This window comes from Macrotis lagotis, chromosome 3 (assembly GCF_037893015.1).
Source record: "Macrotis lagotis isolate mMagLag1 chromosome 3, bilby.v1.9.chrom.fasta, whole genome shotgun sequence".
NCBI classification, from domain to species: Eukaryota; Metazoa; Chordata; class Mammalia; order Peramelemorphia; family Peramelidae; genus Macrotis; species Macrotis lagotis.
This window is the reverse complement of record NC_133660.1, coordinates 298,578,940-298,591,151: the sequence shown is the minus strand read 5'-3', so window position 1 is coordinate 298,591,151 and position 12,212 is coordinate 298,578,940. Positions and strand designations below refer to the sequence as shown.

General features: G+C 32.2%; 1 protein-coding gene across 1 annotated transcript; it reads right to left on the bottom strand.

Annotated features, from left to right (window-relative positions):
- Window positions 1-9,505: 9,505 nt before the first annotated feature.
- On the bottom strand, window positions 9,506-10,465 carry LOC141519604 (olfactory receptor 10AG1-like). The gene has a single exon (XM_074231799.1). It carries the CDS (start codon window positions 10,448-10,450, stop codon window positions 9,506-9,508), a length of 945 nt encoding a protein of 314 aa, XP_074087900.1. The 5' UTR covers window positions 10,451-10,465.
- Window positions 10,466-12,212: the final 1,747 nt, after the last annotated feature.

The following is a 12,212-nucleotide window of genomic DNA, read 5'->3' as shown; positions in this document are numbered from 1 at the left end:
GTAATCACTTTGCTAATATTTAATCTAAAAATCATTGCATCTATATTCCTTAGGGAAATTGGCCTATAATTTCATTTCTCTGTTTTGACTCTTCCTGGTTTAGTTATCAGCATTATACATGTGTTATTGGAGGAATTTAGAAGAACTCTTTCTTTATCTTTTTTCCAAATAGCAATTTTCCAAATTGCAACCAATTGTTCCTTAAATATCTGATAAAATTCTCTTGTCAATCCCTCTGGAGCTGGAGATACTTTTTTAAGGGAATTCATTTGAGGCTTATTGAATTTCTCTTTCTGGGATAGGGTTATTTATTTAATTTTCTCTTCTTTTAATCAAGGTAATTTATGTTTTTTATAAATATTCATTCATTTCAATTAGATCATCACATTTATTGGCATACAGTTGGGCAAAATATTTCTTATTATTAGTTTAATTGTAGTTTTGATACTAGTAAATATTTTCTTTTAATTAATCAAATTAAACAAAGGTTTATCTATTTTATTGTTTTTTCATAAAACCAACTCTTCTTATTTTATTAGTTCAATAATTTTCCTGATTCTGGTTTTATTAATTTCATCTTTAATTTTCAGAATTTCTAATTTGGTATTTAATTAGGAAATTGTAATTTGTTCTTTCTCTAACATTTATAGTTACATGCTCAGTTCACTGAGCTCCTCTTCCTTTATTTTTAATGTAAACAATTACATGTATAATATATCCCCTAATAACTAATTTAGCTGAATCCCAGAAGTTTTGGCATGTTGTATCATTATTGCCATTGTCTTTAACGATATTATTAATTCTTTCTAGGATTTGTTGTTTGATCCACTCATTCTTTAAATTAATTTTTGTCTGCCTCTCCATGGTCATTTCTAGCATGAGATTTTTCTTTCATTGTGTACTCAGTGAATGTATTCACTATTTATGTCTTTCTGCATTTGATTATGAGCTTTTTTTGCTCTAATACATGGTCAATTTTTTATAGGTGCCATGATCAGCAGAAAAAAAAAGTATTCTTTTCTATCCTCATCCATTGGTTCTCTCATTAAGGCAATTTTAAGGTAGACCATAGGACATCCTGCTTCTTATATACCTAGTGCTGATACTCCTTAAAACAATTAAAAAAACCCTGACACTGTTATTATAAAGAAGCATATAATGATGTCACATACCTTTATTATAAACTTGAAAATTCCCATTGTGAGGAGTTGAAGAATCTATACAGTTGTCAAAGCTAAACATTTGCCTTAACTGAGAGAGTTTAGAGAATTTTCAGTGAAATGGCTCACACTTTTATGTGTGATTTAAGATTATATATTATACGAAACTCATGACATGATTATAGTAATTTGTCATAAAAAGCAGGGACATAAAGGGAATGTTCCCTTATGTATTGAGACATCAGTTTCTAGCAGATCTCTAGATGGTCAGTTTCAATGATACAGGCTTAAAATATACTAGGTAAAATATGTGATAAGCTGTGTTGGAGAATCAAGTTAGGAGGTTTCTTCAGGAATTCGATCTTATTTTAGGTAACTTAAAACAAGTAGCAAAATTATTGATTTTAAAGTGAAACTTTGACCTACTTAAATATTTATTTCTCTAAAAAGAACAAAATCAGAATAGTAAACTTAATAATGAAAATGTCAAAAATATTCAGGGTGCTAAAATGTCATTAATCATAATAGGCTGGACAAGCATGTTATCAATATAATAACAAGATACTTCCAGAGCATAGTCAAGATGATAGTGTGAAGCTAACAGGCTCCTGGAACTTTTTCCTACAATGATGGAGGAAGCCACACTACTCTAGCATTCAAATTATATCCCACTAAAAAAAGAGAGAAGATTCAAAGACATTTTCAACTGCAGACATCGTGGACGAACTTAGTTGTGAAAGTCTGTCTTTTTGGGGGGAAAGGGGAAGTTAAGTCCAAGAGGCCAGAGAACGGGAAAGTTAGCAGGAGGTGTTTAGCCACAGTGCATTCAAGGTTCCCACAACTTAACAACAGCAGAGATCCTGGCAGCTAGATAGCAAGCCAGCAGGGAAGACCCTAAAACCAAACAAAGTCTGAACCCTGAGAACACCAGAGAAAAAGACAGTATTGGGTCAATAACAAACCACTGTTAAGTCAGAATCTAGGAATAAAGAATAAAAAAAAGTCTCCGAAAAGGCAAGGCCTGGATAGCATAGGCAACATCTTGGCCAGTGAAAAGCCAGGGATCAGATTCCAAATCCAGATAGGAAAAAAAAAAGTTTGGATATATACTCCCTATACCACCCTTTTTTTTTTTTTGCAAGGCAAATGGGGTTAAGTGGCTTGCCTAAGGCCACACAGCTAGGTAATTATTAAGTGTCTGAGACCAGATTTGAACCTAGGTACTCCTGACTCCAAGGCTGGTACTTTATACACTATACCACCTAGCCGCCCCATACCACCCTTTTTAGCAAAAAAATGTTAAAAGAGTGCTCACTATAGAAAACTGCTTTATAGACAAAGATCATAACATGCCATGGTTGAAGAAGAAAGTAGTGAAAAATCACTCACAGAGGAAATATCAAAATAGTTTATAAATTTGATTAAAATACTAAAACTAAGCTTTAAAAAACTTTAAAAACCAAAGAAGAGAGGAAGAAAAAATAGAAAAAAGAGAAATAAAAGTCATACAGGAAAATTATGAATGAATGAACAAAGAAATCAGCTATATTAAAAGTAAAAATAACCAACTGGACAATGAAGCACAGACCTAATTGGAGAAAAGTAAAACCTAAAAATTAGAAGTGGACAAATAGAAACCAGTGAACCTACAAGAATACAAGATTCTGTCAAACAAAATAAGAAGGCTGAATGACCTGGAATATGATTACCTGAAAATGAGATCCAGGAGAGACAATCTACAAATCATCAGACTACTAGGAAGCCTAGATCAAAAAAAAAAAACAAAACACCTGGAGAATATCATGCAGGAAATTATTAGGAAAACATGTCCAAATCTGCTAGAACAAGAAAATAATATAACTATTGAAAGTATACACAGAGCTCCTCTAGTAAGAGATCCCAGGATAAAGACTCCAAATAACAGAACTATCAAATACAAGGAGAGGATATTGCAAAAAATAAAATGGAAAAAAAATCAAATACAAAGAAAACACAAATCAGACTCAAACTGGACCTTTCACCCTTAACATTGAAAGACTGAAAGACCAGGAATGCAATATATCAGAGATTACAACACAGGGATTGGTTTGGGACCTGGAATTACAACCCAGAATATACTATTTGGCAAAATTCAGCTTATACTTTCAGGGAAAAAGATGGATGTTCATTGAAATAGAGCACTTCCAGAATTTCCTGACACAAAGACCAGAACTGAACAGAAAATTCACCAAATACACTACTTAAGAACTGCATAAAGAAGGTAAATGAAAAGGCAAGGAAAAACAAAACAAAACAAAAGTTGGTCATAACCATCACATTGTATACAACCATAAAAGGGAAGATATATCACTTCTAATTAATTAGAGTTTTACTTCTCTTAGAATAATTAAAGGGTAGAATATTGAAGAGAATAAATTTAAGGAATATGGGTAGAGTTGAGTTCCAAGATGACATCACTATGTGTGAGACAAAAAGCCCTGAAGAAAAGCAGCACTGTTAACTTTAAATTTCAGTGTTTCATTATCCTGTGCCCCCCATTTAATTCTCCTGTGCTTAGCACCTTGCCTCATGAAGGCATCATAAAATGCCAGGAACTGTAACTTACAATCATTTGTAGAGTTCTCAGGTGAGACCTCCAGAATCTCCCAGTACTTAGAGAGATTTAAGATTCTTGCAGGTAATTAGATCAGGGTATCACTTAACCCCTGCTTCACTTAACAAAAGAAGTTGCTATGGATATTTTGGAAATTATAGAAATTTTACCATTTTTTCTAATTTCTTCTGATATAGGTCTGGAATTGTAATTGCTGAGTCAAAATGTATGAACAGTGTTATTGATCTTTGGGCACAGTTCCACATTGTTCTCCAAAAAGTTTGGACATGTTCACAATTCCACCAGCAATGCATCAATGTTCCAGTCCTCTTAAAACCTTTCCAACATTGATCATTTTCCCTTTTTGCTCATTTTGGCCAATATATATGTATGTATTAGACCCTGCTACTTTTCTGAATTTTTTTCAAGGAGGTTTTTACATGATTTTCTTGGGTTCATTAACTATATCATCATATCATCTGCAAAGAGTGAAAGTTTTGCTTCCTCATTGCCAGTTCCAATCTTTTGATTTCCTTTTTTCTCTTATTGCTATTGCTAGCATTCCTAAGATTATATTGAATAGTAATGGCCATAAAGGTCATTCCTGTTTGACCCTTGATTTTATTGGAAATGCTCTGAGTTTATTCCCACAAATATAATATTTGCTGATGTTTTAGATAGATATTATTTAGTGTTTTAAGGAAAGCACTCTTTTCCCTGAACCTCCTAGTGTTTGTAAAAGGAGTGGACGTTGTATTTCATCAAGGCTTTTTCAGCATCTATTGAGATAATCATAAAGTTTCTGTTGCTTTTGCTATTTATAAGTTTTTATAATATTGAACCATCACTACCTGCCTGGTATAAATCCATCCTGATCTTGGTGTATTATCATGGTAATAATTTGCTAAAATTGCTAAAATGCTCTCATTGTTATGATTTTTTACAATTTTGGCATCAATATTCATTAGGGAGATTGGCTTATAATTTTCAGTGTTTGTTTTGGTTCTTACTGGTGTAGGTATCAGCACCATGTTGATGTCAAAAGGAGTTTGGTAGCACTCCTTCTCCTATTTTTAAAAATAATTTAAGTAGAATAGGAATTACTTGTAACATAAATGTTTTGTAGAATTCACTTGTAGATCCATCTGGATCTGGAGACTTTTTCTTAGGGAGTTTATTGATGGTTTCTTCAATTTCTTTTTCTGAAATGGGATTACTTCCATATTTTATTTCCTCTTGTGGTAATCTGGGCAGTTTTTATTTTTGTAAATACTCATCAATTTCACTCAGGTTTTCCAATTTATTGTCATATAGTCTGACAAAGAAGCTCTGAATTGTTTCTTTAATTTTTTTTCTTCCTTTTTGGTGGTTAGTTCACCCTTTTCATTTTTTATACTACTAATTTGGTTTTCTTCTTTTTTTCCCTTAAATCAGATTAATCAAAGTATTTTTGACTTTTTCATAAAACCAACTCTTAATCTCTTTATGAGATCAATGGTTTCCTTGTTTTCCATTTTATTAATCATTCTCTTGATTTTTGGAATTTCTAATTTGGGATTTCATTGAGGATCGTTAATTTGTTCTTTGTCTAGTTTTTTTTAGTTGCATACCCAATTCCTTGATCTCCTCTTTCTCTATTTTATTCATAGAGACAGTTAGAGACATAATGTTACCCCTCAAAACTGCCTTGGCTGCATCCAATAAATTTTGTATGAAGTCTCATTATCATAATTTTCTTAGATGTAATTGTTGATTATTTCTATCATTTTCTGTTTATCCACCCATTTTTCAAGACAATGTAATTTAATATCCAATTAGTACTTGTTTTATCTTTCTCTGACCCTTTATTATATGTCATTTGATTATAAGGTTTTTGTGCCCTAGTTAATTTTGTGCCCGTGGTTAATTTTGTTGATGGCACCATGTACTACAAATAAAAAAGTATATTCTTTCTATCCCCTATCTTAGGCATATGAAAAAGTATTCCAAATCACTTTTGATTAGAGAAATGCACATTAAAAAATCTCTGTAAACACCTTAAACTATTATGACCACAAAAGCAAATGATAAATATTACAAAGGTTGTAGGAAAATTTGGTCACTGATCTAAAAAACAAAACAAAACAAAATATTATCTCTTACTGATATTTTTGGTACATCGATGATAGCAAAACGTTAGCCAACTTGTGTTCATACAGTCCTTCACTACATTTTAATACTCTAAAATTCATCAAGGGAAAACAACCCCGGGACAAAAAATACATTGAATTAGAAGAAGGAAAAACTCTAAAAATGGTCATTTACTACCATGTTATGTCTTAATGAGCCCCTACCTACTTGTTCTTTACTAAGTTCCACCATTACTCAGGTCAATGAATTGTTGCATTCCTTGCTGAATGGAAAAGGATTTTGCGGAATTTATCTATCTCATTTTACAAGTGTAGAAGTAAATGAGAAGAGTGTTTAATAGTAGTAGCGGCAGTGAAACATGAATAATAACTGAGGCAGCTATATTGCACAGTGGTCCTGAATCTTCAGTCAGGATTCAAATTAATCTCTGTTGATCACAGTTTCATCATCTGCATAATGGATATCATAGTAGAATATTGTCCCAAGGGCATGCCTACTTGCCCGATACTTTTCTATCAGTACATGCACTTGGACAAGACTGAAGAGGGAAGAAAAGAGACAACTCTCAAATCCCTTTCTGGATTCCAGGTTGAAGTTCATGGGAGAAAAAGAATGGCATGTTGAAAGGGTCAATCTATTTTCCAGTTCATTGTTATATACCACAGGTATAGAAGAAAGCTCTAACGAAGAATCGGAACACCAGAGCAACAATTATCATAAACAAAGCCTTTGGGATCTAAAGGGAAGAATTTTGTTTGTTTTAAAATGAATTTTTATTTTGAAATATTTGATCATATTTAAGATAATAATAATGGTTAACATTTATGTGATACTTTAAGATTCGTTTTAAAAAACTTCTTGCTTACTATATAATTAGTGATGACTTTTTGGTATTGTATGGATAGAATCTGAGTTTTTAAAACTATTTAAAACTATTCTCTCTGTGTGTTTGTGTACGTGTGTGTGTGTGTGTGAATTTTTTCAAATAAGTAGTTAGCTAATGACTTTTTTATCTTTGGTATTTTCAATGTGATGCCACTCTAATTAATTTAGTACATGATAAAATGATTTTTTAAAATTTCTTCAAAGTTTGTAAGAACTTTTCCTTTGTCTTCATAATTTTGACCATGATAATATAACAAAGAATAGTAGATATCATCTCACTTTGTTAGTGTTCTGCATTTTTACTCTGATTTTGTATGCTGAGTTATCCTTCATTCAATAAAGATTGTTTTCTATGATTAATGTCCAAATGACTTTTATAATTTTTGTGGTTCTCTGGCTTTTGTAGATTATCTCAATAACATATTACTTGTGTATTAATTTTTCTTCTTGTTCTTTTCTAAATATAAATAAGAATTACAGTCTTTAGTATTTCAATTTATCTGTAATTGTGTCAATATATTTACTTCCTACGATGATTTAAATCACAGAACATGTGTTTGTGTCTTTTAATCTTCTATAGCTGTTTTAAAGTGGGGAAAAGGGCTGTGTGGCCTTGGGCAAGCCACTTAAGCCCATTTGCCTTGCAAAAACTTAAAAAAATAAAGTAGGAAACGGAAGAGGAGTAGGTAAAGAAGAAAAAAATAAGACCATAATGAACAAGAAGAAAAGCATGGAGAACAAAGAAGAGAAAGAAGAGAATGGCAATTGATGATGCTCATGATCTTGATTATCACGATGATAAGCTGATTATATGGCAGTAAGTGAAGGATAACAAATGAATAATCAAGAATAACCTGAAGGTAAATAGAAATCAAGACCAAAGGCACAACTTCTATATGGACACTCCCAAGATTGCAAAGATATTCACACATACATAAAGGTCTACACAATTAGTGGAAATATCTATATTTAAGACATAGCATTCATTTCAATTTTTTTATCTTTTTGACATTTTTTATTCTTATCATGTGTTATTCTTTCTCATAAGTCAGCATAGTACCATGAAAAGAATGGAATTAGTATCAGATTGGGGCTTTTTCAATCATTCAGTCATGTTCAAATCCTTATGACCTTAGGGACCATACTGTCTATGGAGTCTTCTTGGCAAAGATACTGGAGTAGTTTACCATTTCTTTTTATAGTAGATTAAGAAAAACAGATGTCATTAAAGAGAGAAATAGAGGCACAGAACTTTGAGCATGATCAATTAATTAGAAAATTTAACTGCTGCCAAAAATAGGATACAAGCCTCCTCAGGAGAGAGGGCTTAAATTATTATATTATTATATTATTATATTATTATATTATTATATTAATTTAAAATGTCGATATCCTTGCTAAGGCTATATCCCTGAAGATTGATTGACTGGTTGATGTGCTCTTCCACTAGTTCTTCACAAGGTATTCTAATAACCTCTGACTAACATGCTCTGAAATGTCTTGAGGGAGCAAATATTCTATGACCATATTGACTAATATCCCTTACAGTATTAATGGATGGTCATTCCAGGTGAATTGTATTCTATCGCTAAGGGCTAAGTTTAAAACTTTTGTAGGTTGGAAATATTGAGAATATAGTACCACAAATTATGCACTTGGAATAGCTCGTGAGTCTTGACTAGTCAATTTGTCTTGTATAGCCAATTGATGCTACTATCTCAAAATAAAGGCATATATTCAAATGGCATAAAATAATGGTTTTTCAATCTTTATTTATTGAGACAAACCTTTCCACTCTAGGGGAGTAGAAGTAGGAGTAGAATAAGGTAGATGTAAAGGACTCTGGATATCTGAGCCTATGGAAAGAATGTTTTAAAGAGAGTTGTCCAATACATGGCTTATAACAAAACTGATTGCAATCTGAATCAAATTAAATGTAAAATTTTTGTTGTTATTGTCATTGTCTTTTTTAATAAGATAAAATGAAACAGAAATTGTATTGTATTTTGAAACTAAGTAAATAAATAGCTTTCATAAATTTATAACTATATTTAGAGGCTTTCAATTCTATTTTTGATTGTTATCATTGTTTTTGAAGATCTATAAATGATTTGCTTTTAAAAAGTTAATTAGTAACATTATTTTAAGCAGAATATTTGAGGCATTGTTAATTTTCTAAATTATATTCATATATATATATATATATATATATATATATATATATATATATGTATATTATATCTGTCAAACACAAGAGTGTGTGGGCAATTACCCCAGTCACTTTATTTATTTCTGAAGTGGGAGTTGTCATTGTTAGACATAATAAAGTATCAGCTTTTCATTTTGATATATCATAGAAAGAAATTACATAATGCTTTAAATGTCAAAGAAATTGGAAAGGATTAACTCTGAATAAAACATTTTCATAGGCACTTAGGAGATTTTGAATTGAATGTGAATTGTACAGTCACTTGAATTGAATCTAATTCTTTGTGATCCCACAAGGGGGTTTTCTTGGCAAAGGCATCAGAGTTCTTTGCAGTTTCTTTCTCCTCTTCATTATACAGTAGAAAGGACTGAAGCAAAGAAGGGAAAGGATTATCCAGTTAGTAAGTATCTGAGGCCAGGTTTGAACTCATATCTTCCTGACTCCAGAGCCAGTTCTGTGACCACTGTGTCACCTATCTACAGTTCAACAGGAATGATGAGACAAATGAAAAGACAAGGGAATATAATTTTAATTACTCTTTTCCCCTCTACATTTAGGTAGCAATTTTTTCAGTGCAACAATAACATCCTTATTCCTTAGAGTATATATTAGAGGGTTAAACATAGGAGTCAAAACTGTGTAGAAGAGAGAAAAGATTTTATCATTTTTTTCTGAGTTGCTAGACTTCGGTTGTAAATATGTAATAATAATAGATCCAAAGAATAAGCCAACAACCATGACATGAGAAGAACAAGTAGAGAAGGCTTTGTACCTTCCTGTGGTTGATGGAAGCTTTAGGATGGTGGAAATGATTTTTACATAAGACCAGACTATCAGCAGAAATGGAACCATGCCAAATAGCATAGCAACAGCATAGATAGACATTTCATTGACAAAGGTATCTCCACAGGCTATCCTCAGCAATGGTCGTAGATCACAGAAAATATGATTGAGTTGGTTAGAACCATAAAATGGCAAAGAGAAAATCTGGTATGTCTGTGCTATCTGGACTGGGATCCCAATGGTCCAAGAGCCAACAACCAGCTGGACACATACCTTATAGTTCATGATAAGAGGATAGTAGAGAGGCTTACAAATGGCCACATAACGGTCATATGCCATCACACCAAGGAGTAGGCATTCAGGGGCTCCTAAAATAAGAAGAAATCCAAGTTGTATAGCACAGGCCAAAAAAGATATATTTCTGTTCTTGGTCACAATATTTATCAGCATTCTTGGCAAGGTGACTGATGTATAACATATTTCCAAGAAAGAAAAGTTTGCAAGAAAAAAATACATGGGGGTTTGCAGAGCTGGATCTATTTTGGTTATTACAATGATAAGACCATTTCCTATCAATATACTCAAGTAGATGACCAAAAATGTTCCAAACAGAAAGCCTTGGAGTTTGGGCTGCTCAGAAAATCCAAGGAGAATGAATTCCACCACAATAGTTCGATTTTCTCCTTCCATTTTTTTTCCTGTATAGTCTAGCTGTGGAAATTGTAAATTAAAGATGGGGGAGACACTTCTCCTCTGGTACTCAATTTTCTTTCCTGTAAAGTACAAGATTTGGAATAGATTATTCTTTTTAAATTATTGATATACCTTTTTAAGTTTTTTCTTCAGAGTTTCCGTGCTCATTTATTTCAATTAAAAAAATGTCAATTTAATATGAAAAATAAATAAAATCAATTCTGATTGTTGATATTTATATTCTATTTCATCTCTAATTTATATTATATTTTTATCAAATATATAAAGCCATTATTGTATGTTATTTGAATTGTGGAACTAGGACTTTTTTCTCCACTTTTAAATTAATGTTAAATATGAAAAGAAACAAAATTTTCCCCTATGACACAATTTTGCCTTATAATTAGGCTAAGCTAAATTCAGAAAGAAATGTATTAACTAAACCTCATTCTTTGGAACTATAATATCACATCCCTTAGGACTCATGCCAACAGAATGAAAGCTTTTGAGATTATGGTTTACATATTTTAAATTGGTTATGGAAAAGAAAAATCAGGGAAATAAAATTACATTTTTTGATTATGTATGACATTAAGTTATTCACTTTTGTTGTAAAATTTATTTATGAATTTGTCAGACTCATTCTTCTCATCCAAATTTCATGTTCTTTATAATAAAAATTAGAACCTATTGACATTTACATGCTTGTTAGTCTGCATAAATCAGTATTTATAAAAGCTGAAGTAAATTGTCTTTAGCATATTAGAACACTTAAGAACACATTTTTATATCAAAACATTTTGTGATTAACTAATGCTTGCAAATCTATCATTAATTATTCATTAATGGACAATTCATTTTTGTCTTTTATTACATTTTAGTGGTGGCAATGCATTAAACAATAGTCAGTGGCAAGTTTGTTTTTTTTCACATCCTTTCCCTTTTCAGAGATCCAAGAGAGAATGGGAAATATAAGTATGTCAATTCTAAGAGAGATTTAAGCTGGTGCAATGGGAAAGTCAGGAAGTTGGAAGTCAGGAAGAATCATCCCTCTGGTTACAAATCACTGGTATTAATTTCTCTGTGAACTTGGATAGAATGATTTAACTGTTTGTTTCCTCATCCATAAAATGGATTGGAGAAGGAAATAGCAAACCACTCCAGTATTTGGCAAGAAAATTCCATATTAGATCATGAAGCATTGGATATGAATGAAAAAAATGACTGAATAATATCAAAACAAAAAAAAAAGATTAATAAAAAGAAGGCTAGAACTGGATCACTAGGAAAGGAAGTCATTCCCTAATTAGGTGATTCAGTGCACTGGCCTTGAAGTCAAGAAGAAAGGGAGTTCAAATCTAGCCTCAGACAACTGACACTAACTGTGTTACCTTGGGCAAATCACTTAACTCTCATCACTTCTCCTCCAGGGCTGCACTCTTTAGGGCCATCGTCCTGATTCCTTTCTGGCCACTGAACCCAGATGGCTCTGGAGGGGAAAGTAAAGTTGGTGACTTAGCACATTACCCCCCCCCCACACCCCACACACACACTGAAGTCCAAATCACAAATTTGTCATGGCATCACCTCTGATGCCATGGTCTTCTTCAAGAAGACCTATGGTATGGAAACAATATGCAGACTATCAGACAGCCTTTTCTGGGGGTGGGGGAGGGAAGGGAGGGTGGGGGAAAATTATAGATTTCAGAGCCTTGCAAAACATGATAGGTACATATTACTATTGTATTTAATTGGAAAA

Bases quoted from the DNA above. Each gene is read 5' to 3' on its own strand.
- LOC141519604 (XM_074231799.1), bottom strand. From the start codon at position 10,450: ATGGAAGGAGAAAATCGAACTATTGTGGTGGAATTCATTCTCCTTGGA.